The sequence below is a fragment of the Mustela erminea genome, chromosome 19, assembly GCF_009829155.1.
Source record: "Mustela erminea isolate mMusErm1 chromosome 19, mMusErm1.Pri, whole genome shotgun sequence".
NCBI classification, from domain to species: domain Eukaryota; kingdom Metazoa; phylum Chordata; class Mammalia; order Carnivora; family Mustelidae; genus Mustela; species Mustela erminea.
Genome location: NC_045632.1, coordinates 47,594,790 through 47,618,659, shown reverse-complemented (window position 1 = coordinate 47,618,659; position 23,870 = coordinate 47,594,790). Strand labels below are relative to the sequence as shown.

The following is a 23,870-nucleotide window of genomic DNA, read 5'->3' as shown; positions in this document are numbered from 1 at the left end:
ACACACACACACCCCCACACACACACAACTTGTACAAGAATGGTTATTCGAGCTCTATTCATAATAATCCCAAACTTCAAACAAACTAAAGTTACATTAACAGGAGAACAAATAAACCATGGATAAGCCTACAGTGGGAAACTGCTCACGGGTAAAGAAGGGAGTTTGCTACACACACCTCATGAATACATCTCCGAAACATTATGTTGAGTGAAAGAAACCAGACACAAGAGACTATATACTCTATGGAGCATATTTATTTGAAGTCCAAGAACAAGCAACACGACTATAGGGTGAGAGGATGCAGAATGTCTGGGACGGGGATGGAGGGACTGACTGGAAAGGGCATGAGAGGACCCTGAAGCCAGGGATGTTCTCTATCCTTAACGGAGTGGTCATTACACAGGTCTTGCCAAAACTCACCAAACTGTACACTGAAGAACTGTGCATCTTATTGTATCTAGATTATATCTCACTAAAAAATGTAATGAAGATTACATAATAAATATGTAAATAATAAACATAAAAAATAAGGCTATAAAGGAATAAACCTAACCACAATGTTCAAGACTTCTGCCCAGCCACACTACTGCTGAGAGAAATTAGCAAAAACCTAAATACGGAGAGATAAACCACATTCATACTATACTACACAGAGAGCGTTATAGGACAGTAGGAAAGGATGAACTACTCCATAAGTCATGCTGAATGATGTGAAAAAAGACATAGAGTCAGTTTTAAGCAGCAAATTAAACTGGAGACTGAAATAACTAAAATAGCTGATAAAAATAGTTTTTAAACTACTTTAAAATCCATCACTAACCCTATCAGAAAGTAAGAACATCAAAGTGAAAAATTCCAAGAAATATTGTAGTGCCCAGGCTGTCTTTTGTCAGTTCTCTCTCAACAGTTCTCTGCTCTTCACCAAACCTAACAAAAACAAAAACAAAAACAAAAAACCCAACTCAGATTTAACCACTCCTCCAAGTCTTTATTTCCTTATGAAAGCGTGCATGCCTTGAGGAGATAGGCAAAGAGAAAGACTCCCTAAAAATCTGCTTTTTCTCCTTTTCCTGTTTCTGTTCTTACCAGAATCTGCACCCCCACCCCACTTAAAACATCCCTCAGTATATCCTCCTTGTAAGGGACAAGGAGTTAATGATTTCTCTAGAACAGATAACATCTAAGGAAGAACCAGATGAGAATGACCTGAGGAAGTCATCATATGCGCATTCCAGACCAGGGCTCCGGATATCTCCAGGCCAAGGCCCCCCTGGCTCCAAGGAATAAGACCTGGGCCTGTTCTAACCAGTTTCTGGATGCCTGAGGGGATATGCATACCAGACCCTGACAAAGACAAGACTCCCTCTTTTCCTTTCTGAGTCTCCCAGAATCTCCATCCATATCTGCTCTCTCCTTATCTTCAATAAACTGTGCTCTCACTTCCTGAGAGCTCGCATTTGATTTTCATCCTAGTGAAGCCAAGGACCTTCTTGGCTGATCTTGAGGAACCCCTCTGGCTTCCTGGACTTGGCCTGCATGCATCAAAGGAAAACTTACATTAAATAAATGTGTATGTTTTTCTCTTCTTAATCTGTCCTTTGCTACAGGGAGCCCAGCCAAAAGCTTAGAAGAGTGGAGGAAAACCATATTCTTCCTCCCCCAGAGATATCGTGGTTGAAAACCATCAGAACTAATAAAAAGCAAACTAACTAAATAAACAGATTTAATATATTTAAATGCTCAGAAACAGAATGAGAATGACAATGTTTAACATGCTTAAGAAATAAAAGGGAAACTTGAAGAATAAAAGAGTAGAAAGTAATCAGATTGAAGAACAGATTGAATCAAGAACCAAATAAAATTTCAGAAATGAAAATACTTAAAATTGAAAAATTAAAACTCAGCAGATGAGACTTCACGGAAGAGGGAATTACTGAATAGAGAAGAAAAAAGTATTCAGAGAAGTTCTACAAAGACAAAGAAATGGAAAAAGTACAGTAGAGGTTTAAAGGAATAAAAAATCAGGGCACCTGGGTGGTTGGTTGGTTAAGCTTCTGACTCTTGGTTTCAGCTCAGGTCATGATCTCAGGGCCCTAGGGTCAAGGCCCACATGGGCTACACACTCAGTGAAGAGTCTACTTGAGATTCTCTCCCTCTTCCTTTGCCAACATTCCTGCTTTCACGTTCTCTCTCTCTTTCAAATAAAACATTTTTAAAAATGTTAATCTCTTATTTAAAAAAAAGGAATAAATGAAAATAATAATAGACTAAGGAACAGAGTAACAGAGTAACTGATTGGAATTCCAGAACAAGATTACAGAAGGGAGAAGAGCCAAGAATCCACAAAGGGGGGAAATCAAACACAGTCCCTACCTCACACATATTCATACAAATATAAAATCAAAGATCAATCATTAATCTCAACAAAGAAGCTACAACTATTACTCTTTTAAAAGTAAACATAGAGTATGTCTGTGATCCTTGATAAGGTGATGATTTCCTAGCAAGAAGGCAAAGAGCATTAATCTTTTTTTTTTAAGATTTTATTTATTTATTTGACAGACAGAGATCACAAGTAGGCAGGGAGAGAGGAGGAAGCAGGCTCCCCGCTGAGCAGAGAGCCCAATGTGGGGCTCGATCCCAGGACCCTGAGATCATGACCAGAGCCGAAAGCAGAGGCTTTAACCCACTGAGCCACCCAGGTGCCCCAAAAAGCATTAATCTTAAAGGAAAATGCATCAATAATGCATTTTGATAATGTCAACATAATCAAAATTAAAAATTTCTGCTGCTGAAGAAATATGAAGGAAATGAAACGGGGGACACTACAGACTGGAAGAACATATTAACAATACACGTATCTGACAAGTGATTAGTGTTCAGAATACCAAGTTATAAAGTACTCTTACAAATTAATAAAAGAAAAAAACAACTCAATAAAAAATGAGCAAAAGACTTGAACAGACACTTCATTAAAAAAGATATATGAATGGCCAGTAAGCACAGGAAAAGGTCCTCAACATCATTAATCATTAGATAAAAACTAAAACCACTAGAAGACAGAGCTTCACACTACTAGTGGGTCTAAAATGAACAAGACAACACTATATGGTAGCAGGAAAAAAAGACGACGACAACTGTGTTTATCAGCAAGGATCTGAAGCAATCAGAAGTCTCAGGCTCTGCTGATGGGCCTGTAAAATGGCACAGGTACTTTGGAAACATTCATGTTCCTGATGTGTTATAAGTTATGCTTTTTACCTTTCTCTGCTGGGTTATATGGGTCAAAACTCTCCCCTTTTTGCTTAAGGTTTGCGTTGCTAGCAGCCAGTGAATCCTGACTTACACTGAAAGATAAGATACACAGGGGGTACCACTGGGTATGCATTGCTCTCTCAGGCAACGTGGAACTTGGACCACTTAACAAAGGGTTCTTAAGCACGGACTAGAGCTGCCCTGCTCAGAGGTGTGTCCACAAAAGCAACAACTCTGAACTGTGACCCAGATGTCATCTGTTGCTCTTTCCCTGGCTGTGCACTTGTGTTTTCTGCCTACAGTGCCCTCCAGATGCAGATAATCTGGGTCAATAAACACAAATGGGGAAAAAAGAAGTGAGAAGGAAATGAGAAAAATCATGAAATAATAAATGGCAATGTAAAATATTAATCTAACAACCAACTTTGGAGACTTCCCTAGCGTACATGCAGCCTACATGACCATCAATTAAATATTAGCAAAAAACAATGTATAATTTTCGTTATTGTACAGACTGGAGCCTTCAGAAAATGCTGGTAGCAATAGACACAGAATCACATTTAAGTAAGATGTTGTGCATTCTAAGGGTTAAGGCAAGTGGATCTTACGTAGACTGGTCAGCACACAGGAGACATTTTGAACTGGGATTTACATTTTTTTTAAACTTTAAGACAATTGCAGTAATAAATCAAATGGAAAATCCATGGGGTATTCAGTTACCATAATGTTTCATTTACATATAAATACAATTAAGCTACCGGTGTGACTTCAGGGTTTAGTTCCCTTTCTGAGAACTGTTATTTGTCAGGCTTTCAAGCATTGGAAAAACCAGTCTGGTGGGATTTATTTCTGGCTCAACATTATTTCTGTGGGAGACATTCATTCTTTGGTTCTTCACCTTATGGATCTTAGCTTAGCTTAAAGCAGCCAAAAGAACCATTTCCTATTTTGTTTCACCATATTTTCCATCCGACCTTTCTTTCTTTTTTTTTTTTTTAAAGATTTTATTTATTTATTTGACAGAGAGAGAGATCACAAGTAGGCAGAGAGGCAGGCAGAGAGAGAAGGGGAAGCAGGCTCCCTGTTGAGCAGAGAGCCCAATGCGGGGCTCGATCCCAGGACACTGAGATCATGACCTTGAGCCAAAGGCAGCGGCTTAATCCACTGAGCCACCCAGGCGACCCCCATCTGACCTTTCTTAACCTGTAGAACTTTTAACAAAGAAGGACGCATACCTGTGTCGTAATGAACGATAAGCCTTTTGCTGTGGCTGCCCGCAGTCTGCGGCTCAAAATCCACTTCCAGCTGCATGGACTCCCCCACATTTAGAGTTCCGGAAGATGGCTCCACGGAGAAAGGCCTGCAGCACACAGTGAGACACACTATCAGAGCCCATTCCTTTCTGGTGTGAGGGGGAGGAGGAAAGGATAAGGGAGTTCTTTTCTTTCTTTTCTTTTCTTATTATATTTTGTTGTTAGTCACCATACAGTACATCATTAGTGTTTGATGTAGTGTTCCATGATTCATTGTTTGTGTACAGCAGCCAGTGCTCCATGCAATATGGGACCTCCTTAATATCCATCACTGGGCTCACCCATCCCCCAACCCCCGTCCCCACTAAAACTCTCAGGTTGTTTCTCGAAGTCCACAGCCTCTCATAATTCTTCTTCCCCTCTGATTTCCCCTCCTTCGTTTTTCCCTTCCTTCTCCTAATGTCCTCGCTGCTGTTCCTTATGTTCCACAAATTAAGTGAAACCATATGATAATTGACGCTCTCTGCTTGATTTATTTCACTCAGCGTAATCTCTTCCAGTTCCGTCCATGTTGATGTAAAAACTGGGTATTCATCCTTTCTGATGGCTGAGTAATACTCCATCGTGTCTATGGACCACATCTTCTTGGACCATTTATCTGTTGAAGGGCATCTGGGCTCCTTCCATAGTTTGGCCGTCTTTGACATGGGTGCTATGAACATTGGGGTGTATGTACCCCTTCTTTTCACTACTTCTGTATTTTGGGGGTAAATACCCAGTAGTGCAATTGCTGGGTCATAAGGCAGCTCTATTTTTAACTTTTTGAGGAACCTCCACACTTTTCTCCAAAGTGGCTGCACCAGCTTGCATTCCCAGCAAGAGTGGAAGAGAGGTTGTGGAGGAAGGGGAGTTCTAGCACTGCAGGCACTAGAACAATTTGGTGATTCAGAAGTAAAGTACACTTCTCCCCTGACATGAAAGAACTTTGCTTTTAAGGTTAAAATAGCAGTATTAGACCAGCAGGTGTAAGAGAAACTTAAAGGATACAGTAATATTCTCGTTTGGGTCCTTGCTATTCAGCCGCTCTTTTAACATTCATGGAGTGATTCCAGGGGTCAGCCCTAAAACATGTCTGCAAATACTATAATTTGCAGAAGAAAAATACCTTCAAAGGGATAAAAAACCAAGTTTTGTGATAGGTCAGTGAAGAGAAGTTTTCATAATGGAAAACTCTGTGAGACTCCCGAAGATCACACAATCACGTGAGGATGACTTTAGGGCACTTTTAATAAAGGGTCTGCTTAACAGAAGGGGAAGGGGAACTACAAATGATACAATCCCCCAGGGTTATAAAGAGTTAAGCCATTATGACCTCTAGGCCCAAAGAGCCAAGGAGAAGGAGTGGTTTTGAAACCTACAGGAGTCCTATGAGAACGCTGCTGTACGAGGAGCAAGGACCTTTAGTCAAGAGAGACAGACAGTCAGTCCAGATGGCCTCACAGGGAAGACACTAGGGGACAAAGTGTCCCGACTTCACATCCTCTCATCTGGTCACCTGCTGGGACTCCCACTGGCTGAACCCAATCAGAAGCCAAAGGGATGGGAGCCTGTTGAGCCATGCCACGCAGGTCAGCCTCCTGGGTGACAGCAAGCTGGAGACTGGTGGAGAGCATTTAGAAAGGCAAACTGGGGATAAGTTCTACGCCTTGAAAATAGAATTTGTGCACGGACACATGATGGGGTGGTAGGGTGGCTTTGGGAACAGGAAATCATTTCATTTCATTTCCCTGGAAGGAAGTGGTAAGAGAGAAGCTGGATCTGATCATGAGGTACCTTAAATAACTTACAGAGTTCTTCCTTCTAAATAGAAAACCCAGCCCATTTAATTATTTTCATGGTCCATTTCACTTCTCTAAATTGCTAGTTTTTCAAAGTAATGTGTTGTACAATGTATCTGGCAGGCTACGTTTTTTCTGATTATTTACTTCTATCACCACTGTTTTTTAGTTCTATCCCTGAAATCTTCCCCTAGGTAATGAACTTCATGTCTGAAAGCCTAAACTTCTGTGAGGGTACAGAGCCATGGTGAGGGTAGGACATGGTGGTACCTGAGATCTTCTCTGCAGTGCTTCCCACCATGGGAAACTGTTTCTTTTCTCTGGGGCTCTCTATTTGGATCTCCCTCTACATTCACTTCCCATTCCCTTGTCCTTTTCCCACACCTATAGCCCCAGCTCTCCAGTGAACCGCAGGCACTGTGTAGAGGCTCTATGCGGGTAGTGGTCCCTAGCCTGAAGCCAACAGAAAAAGTTCAAAACTCAGCTCTGCCATGACCTTGGGGCAAGTCACTGAAGCTTCAGTCTCCTGGTCTATAAGATGAGGGTAAGGACAGCACCTACTCCGTAGGTTTGTCAGGTGGACCAAAGGAGCAGACACAGGTAAAGTGTAGAGAACAAAACCTGGCACTAGGCAGTGCTAAACTAATGTTTATTATTATTTCTGTTATCTCCATCACTGGCAGCCTCCAGATGGACGATGAGCCTGAGGATGATCTTGGGTGTTTAAATAAGTTCAAGTTTTTATTATTCTCCTCTCAATCCTTCATACTGCTCTAGAGATACCATAAAAAACACCTATAGGTCATAACACATGCATCTCAACACTTTCAGTGGTCCTCATAATGTACGTAATAAAGCTCAAAGTCCTAGGCATTTGAGGTTCCACACAATCTGCTCCCAATAAGATTTTACATTTTCATTGAACACATAATGTGTGTGCAAATGTCCCACGTTATCTGTCACATTCCAAATCAGTTGGGGAAGGAAAGGGTGGGAGGGCTCCGCTCCCTTCACCATAACCTCACCGAGCAGCGCCCCCTCTCTGTTCCAACCAGACCGTGCCCCCTGCACAGACATTCCCCAGCTGCTAGGCTCCCACAAGAATATTTAGCATTTTCCACAGGTCCTAATGCCTCCAAAGTCACTTATCACTGCCCAGACTCAAAGGCACCTCTTAACTAGAATCTTCCTGGACTCTGTCTTGTTAACAAAGTCTCCTTCCTCAGAGGCTCAAACTTTCTTTTTACTTCTCACTTCAGTTCACCTTGTACTAGAGTTAGTTTTCACACCTGCTCCTGTCTGCAGCTACAGACTCTTGAGACAACACGAAAGGGAAAGCAAATAAGCTGCCATGAGCATGAACTCCACACCGGGCCCTAACTATGTTGGGTCCCTTCTGTATGCCAATCCTCTTAACCCTGGGGAAAATCTGCAGAAAGTAGGTATTGTTATTTCCACTTTAGATATGAGAATACTTGCTCTAAAAGGGCAGGCAACTGGCCCAAAGTTACCCAACGAGGTGGTCGTGGAGCAGGGTTAGAAGCCTGCCTGCAAGTTCAAGTTCTTTCTGCCTCCCCAAACCATGCCTGAACATTGAAGCCACCTGAAGAGATACATCTTTATGTCTCTCATCCTATGCACAGTTCTTTACTGAAAGAAGCCTCTCAGAAGAGGTTGTGGATTGAATTACAACCAACTCTCAGAGGGAAATAAAAATATCTGTAGTCATTAAGTCACCTTTATAACATTTTGGTGGAACAGAAAAGGAGCAGACTTTTAGCATCTCAAGAATCTCTGCTTCCTGAGTTGAAGGTAGGAGATCCAAAGTAAGGCTCACAGTCTTAAAGCTTCCTTTTGGTCTCTGATGGTGTCGGTAAGAAACTTAAGAACTGAGAACTGGGCCCAGTTTCCTGACTTTGGGTACAATGTTGTAATATTTTCTTCTATTTTTGCCTCCCTGGGTCCTAATATTTTTTCTTCCTACATGGCGCTTTCATTTTCTTTTCAAACATTTCTTGGTAGCAAAAAGAACAGCTTTGAAATGAATTGGATGGTATTGCACAGTAGAACCTAAGCTAATTTTCTATGGACAAAGAGATCCTTCTCTAGGACCTCCAGAAATCCAAATTCTATACAGAAGTAACAGATACTTTTCTGTTGTGCTCACTGTTGGGTTTCTATTACACTAAATTTCTTCAGTAGTCAAAAAAACAAAACACCTGGGACAACCATTGCTACTTAGAGCTGCCTAAGCTTTCTCAATAAATCAGATGTTAATTGGGTAGAGTGTGTTAAGTTCTGGCATTAAACATTGTCTATAATTTGATTTTGTACTTCATTTTACTACAGGAAGTCAGGCTGAACCGGCCAGAAAATATCAAGTATCAGAAAATACTCTTAACAAAGAGGTTAAAAGGCATTGTTTCTCAAGGGCATAGAACTGGCTCTGTCTACCAAAATGTTTGATTTTGATATAATAGCCCCATTAATACCGAATGCTTGATTAGGGAGGAACTTGGGTTCCGGAAAAATCATGAGCCACAAAAAAGATTTTGAGATTTTTGTTCAACCCACTGTAAACTGCTCTTGAGAACTAAAACTTTTCCATCCTTACAAATCAATATTTTAGCAGAAGGCTAAATATTGGCTCTGTTATATTAAATATGGAATTTAATATTAGTATGTTTTCTTCAGACAATCTTTCTTATTAACTGATTCCTGACATAAGGTTTTGGATTTTGAGACTGCTTCTTCATCTTTCTTATTTCACCTTCCAAAATTAATCCCACTTTAATAGTCAGAATTATTCTGGTACCTACTAGAGTTTCAGGTCAAATCCGCAATAAACTTGAGGAGTAATGGTTTATATTCTCTGTATATTTTATAGCACACTGTGACTCCTTTTATTAGCGTAAAAACATTATGCCTGTTTTATAGTACTAGGACAATTTTTTTATTTTAAATTATTGTACGGGTTTATAGTTGTAGCTTTGCCTTGTGATATACTGTTGGTTAGGCATCCTATAAACATTTATTGAGCACTTAATTCTTCTAGGCATTATATTTGATGCAGGGAAAATAGAAATGAATTGGATGGTATTGATACAACCCTTGCTTTTTGAGAAACTCACATTCTAATGGGGGCAACAGACATATAAAGAACATTTTATTTTTTATAATTTATATGAACCTAACCATTTATAAACTTAACCATTAATTCAATCATTATTTCAATGAAAAGAATTTGATTTTTTAAAATAATTTCCCATGAGATATTGTTTCTGTGCATTGACTCTTAAAGTGATCAGAGTAAGAGCAGACCCTGGGTTTTCTACTCCAAAATCTCACAATATATCCATTGCTCTACCACGTTGGCAATCATATTAACTGAAAGAGTGGTCCTCACCTTTGCGGCAACACAATCACTGTACACTTTTTTTTTAGAATGGACACTTGTCAGGGCATCTCCCCGAAGATTCTGATTTAATACAATGCGACCACAAGTTCAATTACATCCTTTCTCATTGCAACCCCCAGGGTTCTCAGCTGCAAACAACAGAAACCAACTCTGGCTAACTTCAGAAAACGGATTTACTGGAAGGATTTGGGGTAACTCAAAGAATTGATGGCATGTTTAGAAAACATGCATTTTGTGGAAAGAACATAAAACTACTCTATCACGAATAGATAAGATACCTAAACAGGAAAGCAAAAATATTTGCAAACAAATTGAATTGAGAGATTGATTGTCCAGAAGATGAGAGAAATGAGAAGCCCAATTTAAGATGACAAGATCTCTCAGGGATAAGTAACAGCAGTTAGCGATTCTCACCCCTGGGCTGGAGACAAGAGGAGGAGGAAGTGTTATCAGATCGTGGGAACTTGACAGAAGTTGGAACCATGGTCAGGCTAGGCCAACAGGAATCAGAACCATCCGGGAGATGCAGCCTCTGCTGGGGCCTCTGCTGAAGGCAGAGAGGGTGGAGGAGAAATGCCCTGGCCCCTTGTTACTCTGCATTCTCCTTCTAGTGCCCTGCAATAGTCAAAGTCAGCTGGAATTCTGCTGAGGCAGCTGGGAAAGCTAACTGCCGAGAGATACTGAATGAAGCCTGGGAAAGGGAAGGAGTGGATCCGAGGGGAAGTAAGCCCAGAACTGGCCCATGTTTGTTCTGATCCAGGTTTTGGTGTTAGTTCACGAAGGAACCTGGATAAGTCATTTCCCCTCTCGGGCCTTATTTCCTTCATCTGTAAAATGAGAATGTCGGACGAGAGTTTCTAATGGCTTCATGATTCCTAGCTAGTCCTTGAATTGGCTCACTATTTTACCTTGGAAGTATTTCTGTATTAGAAGATGATTCACATTCATAGTTACATGGGCAGAAAAGTTTTACGTCTCTTCCTGCAACTTCACACTATGAAGTGATCTATGAAGTGATTTTACTTCACTCTTGTATGAAGGCAATAAAGAGTAAACTGCCATTTATAGGTAGCTTTTAAGATTCAGCCTCAGTCCAGGAAGTTATGCTGCCCGCTCTTGTTTTTCCACCTTAGGTGGGTTTTCTTTTTCATAGGAAAAATATGAGTATAACAGGAAGTTTTTAATGTGTATTATGGAAAGTGGTTGTGGGAGGACTTTTTTAAATCCAAAAAGATTCATTCTTTCGTAAGTCATGGCAAGCCAGTTAACCTGCTTCCTACTCCTTCCAACTCTGTGAATCTCACCAGGAGATGACAAAGGCCATATAAGCACTTAGGGACAAGGTCAAAAGACAATGATCTTCAAAACAACTTTGTCGTTGCTGATTGATTTAGCTAAATGAGTTCAAGGGGTCTTGCTTCTGCCTGGGATGCAGAAAGCTAGAAAGAGGTTGCCCACCCTAACAATGAAAAAAAAAGCAGGTAAATTCAAAATCACAACTTTTCTTGAGCGAATCGGAAAGCAGATATTGCAGAGCAAACAAGCAAACTGAAAGCTGAAGATGGACAATCCCCCCGCCCCCAGGGGAGAGGGAAAGGTGCGGACTGCTTTACTGGTAGCCCACAGAACTTCCCTGTGGGCAGAAGAAAGTGCAAGAGAGAATGGAACAGAATTAGTGTTTGAAGAGATAATGGCTAAGATTTTCCAAAAATAACAAAAGATGTAGCAAGTGTGGAAACTCAGGATGAAAACCAAAACTAAACAAAAACAAAACAAAAATCCTTAAAACAAAAAACAAACAAAAAAGACAAAAAAAAAAAAAAAAACCCATGCCTAGACATAGCTTATTTGAATGACTAAAAACCAAATATAAAGACAAATCTGAAAGGCAGCCCACAAAAAAAGACATAATTACATCTAGAGGAACAAAGAGTTTTGGCAGAGACCTCATAAGAAATATGTAAGCCAAAAGACAATGAAATGCCATCTTTATACTGCTGAAACAAATTACACGTATACAAAACAGTCAACCCAAAATTCTAAACTGTAGAGAATGTTTCTCAAAAATGAAGGCAAAGAGATGCCTGGGTGGCTCAGTTGGTTAAGCAGCTGCCTTCAGCTCAGGTCATGATCCCAGTGTCCTGGGATGGAGTCCCACATCGGGCTCCTTGCTCGGTGGGGAGCCTGCTTCTCCCTCTGCCTCTGCAGCCGCTCTGCCTCCCTATTCTCTCTCTCTCTCTCTCTCTCTCTGGCAAATAAATAAAATCTTTTAAAAAAATTTTTTTTAAATAAAAAAAATGAAGGCAAAATGCTTTGTTTCAAGTAGACAAAATGAAGAGAATTTCCAATAGACCTGTGCTATAAGAAATATTAAAAGTAATATTTCAGCCAGAAGAAATAGGAATCCAGACATAAACTTAGGTCTACATGAAACTATTCTGAGATAGTGATGCTCCTGGGACATTCCTGTAAAGACTAAACACAAACTCCCCGCCAAGGAATGTGCCCTCTACCCACATCCCCAGCAGCCCTACTACCTACAGTATGGCAGAACAGATAACCTGAAAATATCTAGAAAGACTGGATATATTTCCTAATAGATTTCCATGGGCCGTTCTCTATGCTAAATAAAAAGATTTGTACTAACATTTCAAAAAACCACCCATACCCAAACCCCAAGTGATTCCTGAATTTTAGTTTCCTCTTGGAATGAAGAGGAAGTTGGCTCTGTATCGGTGAGGTCTCCTGGCCCTGCAACTGAAGACTATAACAAGCAGTTCCACCCTGAGTGCCGTTCTAGCAAATTACCTGTGCTGAATAGATCTAGCTATAATCAATCAAAAACAAGAACTGGAGGAATGCATACCTGTGGGTTTTCATGTGAAACACAGCATCTCTGTTGCCAATGTTTCGTACCAGCAGAATCTTCTGAGTGCTGTATTTGACAGGGCAAGTGGAAAAATCCAGTTTGTCAGGAAAGTCTAGGATGGCTCGTGCACCCCTAGCTTTGATGGGTACAATAAACTTTTCTCTTTCAGTTATACAGGTCAAAATATGGGCATAATCCTACAAGAGAAGGGTATAATCATTATTTGTGGAGATGCCCACATGATCAAGATAACTGTGCAAGTAAAATGGCCATGTGCCAGCTGCCTTGCAAACCAACTTAATGTCTTCTATGAAAGCTCCTCAAGACAATTACAGATGTGCTTTCCATGAGACACTCTTTTCTGAGAGAAAGAGAACAGTTCAAGTGTTAAAACCCACAAGTCAGTGGAGAAGCTTATGCTTCATGTGTTTTCCATATATTAAAGAGGTAGGATGCAGGCAGTCAAGGTACATTTTTCTTTAGATCAGAGGAAGTTCACACTAGTTGCTTCACATCCTTCTTCCAAATCCTATTTATCCTCCAAGCCATTAGATTAATGGCTCCAATTTATGGTCCCTCCAAGCCAATACTCTTAGCATTATGACCTTGCAGCTTCTCCTTCATGAGTAGTGGAGTCTATCTCTCCATCTCAAGCTTGGACCAATGGAACGTGGTCAAAATTATGCTCTGCCGGTTTCAAGCTGAGGCCTCAAAAGCTTTGGGCATTTTTAGTCTTGCTCTTGGAACCTTGCCACTGCCATATGAGTAAACATTGTCCAGCCTACTGCAGGATGAGAGCCCAAATGTCCCAGCCAGGACCATGCCAGACTAGCCTACAGCCCCAGATATGTGAGAGAGCCCAACCAAGATAAGCAGCATTTGTTGACCCAATGCATGAGTGGGCCCAGTCAAGACCCCTGAACCAGAGTCTTGTGAGCAATAATGTTTATTATTTGAAGTCAGTGGGTTTAGGGGTAATTTGGTACTATAGACAATAACAAACTGTTACATAGCCCAGTTTAAACCTCGTCTCTTGAGCAAAGCCATCACTGACCATTCTACATAAAAATGCTGAGGTTCAAGACATGTATTTTCCCTAGTCTTGGATTTAAATGTAAGGAAATGCTGAAATTAAGGCACCCCCCCTTTTTTTATTATTTCATAAGATAGAAAAATAGAACGCTCATCTTCAATATACCAAAGGAAAAGTAAAAATGGAACCCCCACCAACAAACAAAACTAGATATAAAAGGAAAGTATTAGTAGTCCCCTCAAGAATAGATCAGAAGCTCAGAAGTTACTATGAAAGGAATTTATCTAAACCGAGCTTTTGTTTTAAGTTTTCCCATCATTTAGCTGCATGGCGACATTCGTAAATGTAAAGTCCACTTGGAACTTAAATTTTCTTTCAGCAGCTGTGTAGTAAATGGTATTAAAAGGTGGAGGTTATAGGAAATCTCTCCGTGGGCTTTAGGTAAAGAGTGGGAATGGGAATGTCTGACATATAGTTTGACACACAAACCTGACCATGCCCTCAATCTCGAGCAACCCACAGGACCAGGATAAAGCAATGGTCTCCCCGGTTAGTTTATTTATTTAACCACATTTATGAAGGGTTCAGGTACCAGCTATTGAGCTAGGTGTGCAAATACAATGAAGCAGAAAACAAGACGTGCATCACTTCAAGCTGCATAACGACATAGATCATGAAAAGGTAAGTAAAGCGCTTCTAATATACAACACAACACATATATAAAGATGAACTCAGGAATGCTCACATGGCATATCCCAAACGTCATCTGATCGATGTCACTGCCTACAGTTGCACGAAGATGGAGAAGGAATAGGGGCCAAAATCCAGCTCACATGGCTGGCTCCAACTGCATCAGCCCAGAGGAGGACCCTTTTTCTCATGCCCACATAGGCCCTATAATGCCATCTGGGTCCTGCTTGTGGCCCTCCCTACACCCTCCATCTGTTCCCCTACTGCATCCCCATCTTGGTATTGGCATCACCACTGGGCCAGTGGCCTGGATTTAAAACCCTGGAATGAGTTCTTGATCACTCTATTTCTCAGTTTCTTAGGATATTCTATAGGACTGACCTTCAAAATACATTCAGATCACAATCCCTTCTCCCCATCTCTGCCCAAGCCGCTCCAATCTCTCCTGGGCTAAGTGGCCTCTATTTCCACCCTTGCTCCCTTAAAGTCCGCGTTCCACACAGGGCCCGAGGGGGTCCAGTTAAAATGTAAGTCAGCTCAGGCTGCTCCTCTGTTCAGCCTGCCAGGCTGAGACCTGGAGGGCCTGTGAATGCTGCAGCCTGGTGTCCGGTCACCTCTCTGGCCACAGCCCCTTTCCCCACTGCTCACTCCCCGTCGCTCCTCAAACATGCTAGAGCCAATCCTCCTCCAGACCCTGCAAACACGATGCTGTTTCTGAGCAGAACACGCCTTCCTCTAGTCACTCACAGAACTCATTCCTTCACTTGCTTTAGGACTTGATAAGGCTCGTGGCTCACCAAAGCCTCTCCTGGCAGCCCAAGTTTAAACTTACCCCACCCCCAGCACTCCCCAGCCTTTCCTTCTGCCTCCGTTTTCCTGAAGCATCCAACATAGTCGTATTTTACCTATTTCTTGAGTCCACTACATGCCTGCCCCTAGTATCTCCAGCATCAGTAGGGACTTCGCTCATCATGCTGACTTCGTGTATTCAGTGCCTAGAACAGGGCCCAGAATGTAGTAAACATTCAAAAAAGATTTGCTGAGGGCAGGAAAATGAGTAAAGCAATGTTGAGCAGCAGCGAGAAATGAAGCATGAGAAGGGGCTGGAAAGTGATTGCTTGCTTGTTTACATGACGTGCTTGGGAAAGGCCTCTGTGAGCAGTAATAATTCAGCAGAGATCTGAGCAGAGTGAGACCTGAGCCGTGTGTGGCTGGACGGCACACTAAGGGAAGTGTGATTTGGGGCCAGAGGTCAGAGGTCAGGAGAGGTTAGAGACAGGGCAGGGAGGTAAAAGCGGCCAGATCCCACCAGGCCTGGTAAACTAGTTAGGACCCGAAGATGCCCGAAAGCCTGCTGCTGTTGAAAGCTGATTTATGTTTTAGGAAGATCACTAGCTGCTCTGTGGGCAGCAAACTACAAGAAGCTAAAATGGGAAAAGCTAGGAGAGTCAGGAAACCCCTGCACCAGTCCACGCAGCAAGGCAGTGGCCTGGCCTAGTGTGGTACATGCTTTGTCTAGCACTTGGTGAGTCGTGAGTACTCCATAAACACTAGCTGTCATTATTAAAATGCTGTATTAAATACAAGGACTTGGGTAAGGTATACCGGTTTGTGTTTACTCTTATTGTTAGAATAATAATAATGAAAATCCTCATGATAATAATACAACAAGATAATTTCACAAAGCAACAAGGGCTTTGAAGAAGATAAAACATGGTAACGTGATAATGCTGGAAGAGGCTGCTTTTGGTTAGAACAATCAAGGAGGCCTTCCTGAGGAGGTGGCCTTTGGATAGAAACCTGAACAGCAAAAGGAGCCAGTCAAGTGAGATCTAGGGAGGGAGTGTTTCTGGCAAGGAGAATTGCAAATGTAAAGGCCTTACAGTAGGAATAAGTAATAAAAACTAATGGAGAGTAGTCATGAAATTTATTAAAATGGAGTTGTTGGACTCTTAGCTCTTCAACTAATTCTGGTTTCTAGATGGAAATGCCAGGCTCAAAAATTATGCTAATCACACATAAGGGAGTACAAATTGCATTAAGCATACTTAATCCTAGAAAACCCCACAGAATTCACCAATGAAACAGTCTAGTCTGAATTCATCAGAATCCTAAAGAGATAAGTACTGTTTTCATTTTTTCTTAGTAGATCAAACCCAGCAAGCAAAGGTTTTGTTGGGAATTAGGAACTAGAAAGCTTCTGGCACGTGTGGCGACTTCATATTAACAGAGGCTTTGAGAGAAAGAACAAAAGATGCTACTGAATCCAGAATGAGAGGTGATCCCAAAGTAATTTGTCTTATTTTATTCTGTATTTACAAACCTTCTGCTTTGTTCTATAAGAAATTACGTACAGCTTAAAACAGTTTAGGGGACTAATTGAAATGTTCAGAGAGGTTTTCAAACCATGTCAAATTTCCATCAGAGGAAGATTTGAAGTTTGGTCTGAAGTACATATTTTTTTCATAATCAATTCATATATTCATAAAAGAATATGAAGAAATTTTTTAAACAACTCCCTAAAAATGTATTCTAATCTCTGAAGTTCTATATTTAATATGACTATATTAGATTATGTAATATACAATTATATATCGCTCTACTGGCTTACAATTAATTCAGACGTAATGCCTGGGGAGACTCTGTCAGCCTTCAAGCTAAGCAATTACTTTAGTTTATATACTCCCTTTCCACTGTATTTAGATTCAGAGCAATCAGGTCACCATTTGGAGCCAAAATATTTATTCCAAGCTCTTTCCGCTGTACTATGAGAGACATAGCCATGAGTTACTATCTATCCTAAAAGGTTATCCTTTATAAAAATGCTCTCCAGACAAAACATCCAGTCTACTTTTTGTCCATTAGCTTTCCTTCCAAAACACCTAGTCCCCAAACTTTAAAAAACAGAGCAGCAAAATATGAAAATGGCAGATTTGACTTTGTGAGATGGGAGAAGAATGAATCTTGATTTTTATATGAGCTCCATGATAAGAGAACAAACATGGCAATAATTCTGTCCTTCAGAGTCTCGGGCAAAGGAAAATGGGGTTCTCTCCTGCAGCCAATGACTCTCCAGGCATTCATCAGAGGCAAGCATGGTTAGCCCCTCACAATCCTCCCTCTGCCTTACGTCCACACCTAAAGCTGATGGAAGAATGACTAGCACAGAGTAAAACTGGAGCTATATTTGATTAGGACTCAGTGAATTTAATCTTTGGTGTCCCTGGAAAATGTTATGGAGTCTTTAACCACTTAAAGTATTTATTAAATATGATCTCAATCTGAAATTCTTCCCTCTGCAGGGAAGAATCAGTTCTGAAGTCCTAATCAGTTTGAAAACGAGACTGGTCAGGCACCGTGGGCCTTACCCTTTACCACCGACTCTTCATAAGACTCAGCGGGGTTCTTGGCTTCCTGGCGGCGGTTACATTTCTTTGTCTATTCAAAGAAAATGGCCTCTGACCTTTGTCATGTAAAGAGACCTGAGACTTCTGAATTTATTTTGACCATTTTTATCCATAGTGTATGGTGATAATGTGGTTGCTTTCCAATTCATGTCGAAATGATCCACTTAAGGTAATTAACTTCCCCTGTAACTTTTTGCTTTCCAAGTTACCCCCAGATCTACTAATCCACCAACACCCATACCCGTCTACTCTGCCTTCACTCCTGTTCCTAAGCTCAACCCCTGTCTGGTGCATTAGATCTCAATCCCTCTAGCTCACTCCAGGATTTTCCTGAAGCATCCGTTTTCCCACTTTACTGAGCACTGACACATCAGGATAGCTTCCTCTTAAATATTAACTCATCTACCCTTGAGCCCAACATCCACCTCCAGCTACGGCCCCATTTTTCTAATTATCCTTGACAGCAAAACCGCTCACGGGTGTTCCTTGTGCTCAATATCACCACCTCCTTGCTGCCATTCTCTTCAACCCACCCGCTTAGGCTTCTGTATACAGCATTCCACAGAAACTCTTCCTGCCAAGGTCACTAATGGCTTTGACAAATCCAGTGGCTAACTCAGCCTCCTTATTCTATTCTACTTTTCATAGCTTTGGACATAATCCAAAGTTGATCTCTCTCTCCTTTTTGAAATACTGCATCCATTTGGGACTCCGGAGCACTGTAATCTTCTGGTTTTCCTCCGACTTCATGGCCACCCCTTCTTAGAAGCATCTTCTGCAGGCACCTCCTCCTTTCCCCAACTTCTTCTTGATGCACACTCACTCTCAACATCCACCCCTGGGTGGAAAGGATCATCTTTATATGATTTTCAAATATTTGTCTGTAGCCAATATCTCCCTTTGGCCACAGATAATTGTGTCCAATGGCCTATTTGGTATTTCCACTTTGATGCTTAAAGGGAAGTTCCAACTTAATGTATAAACACCAGATTCCCTGAATCCTTCCAATTCCCAACTTTACTCCCACCCAGCCTCACAAACCTGCTTTCCCTCCACTTTTCCCTATTTAATAAATGGCACCGCCGTTCAGTCAGCTGCTTGCCAAAACACTAGGAGTCAAATTAGACTCCTTTCTCACACCCATTATCCAGCCCCTTGGCAAATCCTGACAGCTCTGCCACAAAAATGTGTATCCTTTGTCCACCTACTTCCCACACCTTCGCTGTCACTTTCCTGGTCCAAATCATCCTCATCTTTTACCCCAACTATTAAACAGCCTCTTATGCCTGTAGTAAACAGGGTTGGATTCTGGTGCATATAACAGGAAACAGAATAAAATCAGAGCAACTTAGATTAGACAGGCAGAAGTTTATTACTCTCCCATAAACCAGTTCATAAGCAAGCAGGCTGGATTGAGATGGTGGCTCCGCAGTGTCCCCAGAGACCCAAATTCCTAACTTCTTGCTCTACCATGACTGCACTCAGCATCTGTCCTCCATGTCGGCCCGTGCAGCACAGTAACTCTTGGGATGCCGGCTATTTCTCCCAGCTGGGCAGCAGGCCGAAAGGAGAAGGCAGAGAGGCAAAAGGAAGCACCCGCACGCTGAGTCCGCTTTCGGCAAACACACACCTGGAAACCTCGCTCACGTCTCTGGCCAACACACAGACACACATAGCCACCAAGGAGGCTGGGGGAAACGCAGTCTTTTCTTGTAGGCAGCAGGGACTCCAATCCCAATTTGGGATGCTCTTAGATGATAAGGATGGGCAACTCGCTGCCACACCTCACACTCCCTTCAGTCTATCCTCATGCAGCAACCAGACGGATCCCAAAATGCAAGGCAGAGATGGCATTGCTAAGCAAAACCCATCCTAGGAGGTAAAGGAAAGGGATTCCGTTTGTATCTTATCTTTCCTGGAGGAGTTGCACCTCAGGATCCTCAATGGATCATTACAAAACCAGAACAGAATGACGGACACTTTTTGCCTCTTGATGTAATACAAGAGAAGAATCAACCACCTAAGAATTCTTGCCTCCCCCCCCAATCAAATATGAATCCAGTCAAGCCTCTAGATGTAACCACCAGTTTACAGGAAACGTAGGGGATAGAGGACCATTTGGCAGAACCTGACGGGGATGCATTCAGGTCTTTGTTTGGGCCCTGACTTAAGCAAACTGACTTAAAAAATATTTACCTATATACATACATATGTGTGCATGTGTATGTGTATATGTATATGTATATGTACACGTGTATCTATCTCTATCACCCAGATTTCCAAGTTTTCAGCACCTGAGCAGTCATGCTTCATCTATCCTGCTCCTGCTCCACGGATTTTGTAGTAAACCCCATACACCATATTATTTCCTCTGTAAATACTTTGTTATTTGTCTCTTAAAGATAAGGACCTTTAAGAAGTTAACATAACCACAATACTGTTACCATACCTAAAAAATTACAGTATCTCCCCAATATCGTCAAATGTCCAGTCACTATCCAGATCTTCCCAGTTGAGATACATCTAGCTCTCATTTTCTAGCAGGTCCCTTCACGTCCACCACATGCCTCCCCGCTCTTCCCCGAGCCTGCTGTCAAGCGTGTCTCAGCCACAGGCCTTTGTAGTTGCTATTCCCTCTCCCCGACAAATGTCTTCCCACGGATGTGCGCAGCTTAATTTGGTTCTCTGCTCAGTGTCACCTGAGAACAGAAGGCTTCCCTAACCCCCTCCCCCCGCGAAAAGAAACAAGAGCCCATCACTCTCTATTCTCTACCACATCAGTAGCTGACATTCCATTATACATCTGCCTGTTATTCATGGAGGAACATAAGCTCCATGAAGGCCAAAGCTTGTTTTGTTCTCCAGTGGGTTCTGGCTCATAGAACTAGTCTTGGCCTAGAGTGAATGAAAGAATATTACTCATTTTTAATATCTTCATTTTTGTACTAAACTATCAAGAGTTCTTCACAAAGAGAATTCCCAATAGCCTTGTTAGCTTTACTACAAAACGATGTTTATCAAGTTCAGAATGCTAAACAGTAGTGACAGACACTCACTGAAGATGTGACATAAAATGGAGAAAAACAAGAAAAAGTGAAAGTCTAATACATTCAATGGCACAAGAAGATATTTTAGCCCTTTTTAAATGTTTTTGCTTTGATCACCTGTAGGCCATCCTCAAGTTAAAGAAACTTCCCTAGATTTTTGGAGATTAATTTTTACTTACTTATGTTACTCAACAAATATTTACTCCATGCTTCATATTTGTCAGGCACTGTGCTAGGCACTCGGGTGATGGGATGACTCAGACAGACTTAGGGAGGGCGAATTCCAGGCAGGAAGAAGACAAATCCCTATCACAGTTTTTGCCAACAAAAATGGTTGATTCTGGAAAATTTTATGGCATCTACACTTTAATTAAAGACACTGACAATATAATTCATTATCATTGTACACCTGGACAGCATAAAATACGTTAACATTTTTCTAGTCTTCTTGGACAATTTTTAAATTTTATAGTAGCAAACCAGGAAAATTATTTTGACGACACATTATATTTTTTCTTAAAACATAACAGCAATAAAATTGCTCTTTAAATCACCACAATTATATCCATATGACAATTCTATAGTAAACAGATGCTTTCTTAAGTCTAAGGAAGCACCCAGTTTTGCTTTCCTACAAAAGCCTAATACTTTTCATTCTCCTTCTAATAGTAAAGATATAAATTCAAGAGGTCAAGGAAAGTGCAAGGCTCCAGAATTTTACAGTGTAATGAGAACACTAATATATCTCTACCACATTGACATACACCAGAATTATTAGATTAATAAGATATCAGATCATTTTTTTTTAAAGTTTGTTTGACAAGAAGAGATAAGGGAAGCCAGAGTGAATCTGCTGCACCTGTTATCTGGGCACTTGACATTCTTAACAAGTTAAACCCCAGGAAGCCAGATTAAAAGATGACAGGGAAAAATGTAAATTATATTATCATCTTCGAGGGGCTAATCTACATGGGTGCTGAAAATCCAATTGAAAGGGGACTGGCTTATTAAGCTGTGGCATGCTGCAATTTACATATCTCGCCCTCCAGATGTGAGGAGGGTAAATGAGAATGGAGTGTGCTCACATCAGCAGGGGATAAGGAAGGAAAGTACATATGTATGTTGCCTATCAATTTGGCCAACTGAAGAGAAAGTGACACGGTGAAAAGACGGACTTCTCTCTGCCCTGAAATAAACCTGGCTCCTGTGCCATGTTCTGGAACGGCACTGCAGACAGCACAACTCACCCTTGCTGGTCCTTCTGTGCATGGGTCCCCTGGCTTTCCAACGGTGAGTGAATGCAGATTCACCGGCAGAAACTCCTGAGAAGGAACCCTGCTGATGGGGCATGTGCAACAGGATCTTGGCAGAGAAGGGGGACCAGAGCTAGCAGCAGGAGCTTCCCCAAATTCCCACCATTAGTCTTAGACAAGCCAGCAAGAGGAGAAATCACAATATTTTAGAAAAATACATTCTGTAAATTATATTATAGCTTGGAGGCCAAGCCCAGAAAAATCTGACTGTATCCAAAATTGGCTGCTTAAATTTCTCATAGGTAGCCATTGTTCTCACTCTGTGTTTCCTCCTACATGCATGTAGACTTTGATGACATTCAAATACTTAGAAGAAACAGTAAGACAACTTTCAACTTAATTATTTTTTAAATTAGGGGTTTGCCAATAGACAGGAGTTTGTCAATAAGGTTTTTTTTAATTAGGGGTTTGTTGGTGAAATGGAAAGGTAAGAGGGAATGCAAAAGCGAGGAGTAAGAAAAGCAGCCACAAAATACAGCCAAGTCATAACCCTCAACAGGAAGCTCAGCATTTCATAGTTACACGTAAATACAAACATACCTAACATACATTTTGGTTCTCTATTTGCTATATAGATAAGCATCAGTAAAATCTTTCCCTTTCAGCTTCTGCTTAGGGAAAATTGAAAACATACACAAAGAAAACAAAAGAGCTTAACAAGCGCTGGGCCCCTGCCAGCCAGCTTCAACAAATATTCACCTTCTGCCATCCTGGCTTCATCTAGATCTCCATCTACTCCCCCCTTCCATTGCAATTATTCTATTTTATAGTTTTTAAGGTAGAATTTAGATATATTAGAAAGCATAAATATTAAACATACAATTTTGACAAATGAATTCATCCATATAACCCACACACTTGTCACACATACAGAACATTCCACCTCCTCAGAAACTCCCGTGTGTGCATTTCTCAGCCAGACTCCCTACAGGTAGAACAACACTTATCCAACAGAAGACATATTTTCTCCAGCACAGAAAAGAAGTAAGGAACTCCAGCTCCTCGAATCCAGCAAGCTTTCTATTTCAAGCTGCACAAAGGCTTCCTACCCAAAGGATAGTGGAGAAACTTGACACCCAAACTAAATCCGATACCAATCTCTTCACAGATGGTACTCAGATCTAGATCCTCAAGAAAAAAAACAAGGACTGTGATAGCAGAGAACAACAATAGCACATCAAAAACCTCACTACTTCTGGAACTATTTATCTTTCCATTTATTTCCCTAGGGCCCCAGGCAAAATTATAGGTCCATGAATACAACCCAAACGCTACAAAGTGGCAGAATTATAACAGCAGCATTATTATAAGAGAATTTCTACCCACTCACTAGAGGGATACACACTTGGCCGACCACATGATATTCTCTATCCGGGCTCTCCAGGAAGCAGGAATAGTAGCAATAGTGGCAGTGATACTGGTAATGGCATTAAAGTGGCTGATAGGTATTAGTGATGAAGAAGCAGGGATTCAAAGCTGGTTCTTTCTGTCTCTAACATGCTTTTGTGGTTCTAACCCTAAGGGCACAATACAGACGAACACACACCATTAACATTATATATAACCTGACATTTTATTCTGCCTATTTGAGCCTTGTTTTTGTCCTCACTCCTTTAATTATGCCGGTAAAAGTCCTTTCCTCCTCCCCACACGTCCCCACTTTGGTCCACAGAGAAGAAAACTCAACCCACAGTTTTGAAATCCTGGAAAAGGTCTGGGGAGGAAGCCTCCATCCTCAGTCCCC

At 41.3% G+C, this 23,870-nt stretch overlaps 1 protein-coding gene across 5 annotated transcripts in view; it reads right to left on the bottom strand.

The window, feature by feature from the left end:
- The window catches only part of HYDIN (HYDIN axonemal central pair apparatus protein), a 379,729-nt gene that overhangs the window by 257,868 nt on the left and 97,991 nt on the right, over nucleotides 1-23,870 (bottom strand). For all 5 annotated transcript variants that reach the window (XM_032326077.1, XM_032326076.1, XM_032326075.1 and 2 more), the window contains 2 exons: nucleotides 12,634-12,833; nucleotides 4,494-4,618 (listed from right to left, as the gene is read on the bottom strand). In XM_032326077.1, coding sequence (XP_032181968.1) covers nucleotides 4,494-4,618; nucleotides 12,634-12,833 — 325 coding nt within the window. The remainder of the gene's footprint in view (nucleotides 1-4,493; nucleotides 4,619-12,633; nucleotides 12,834-23,870) is intronic.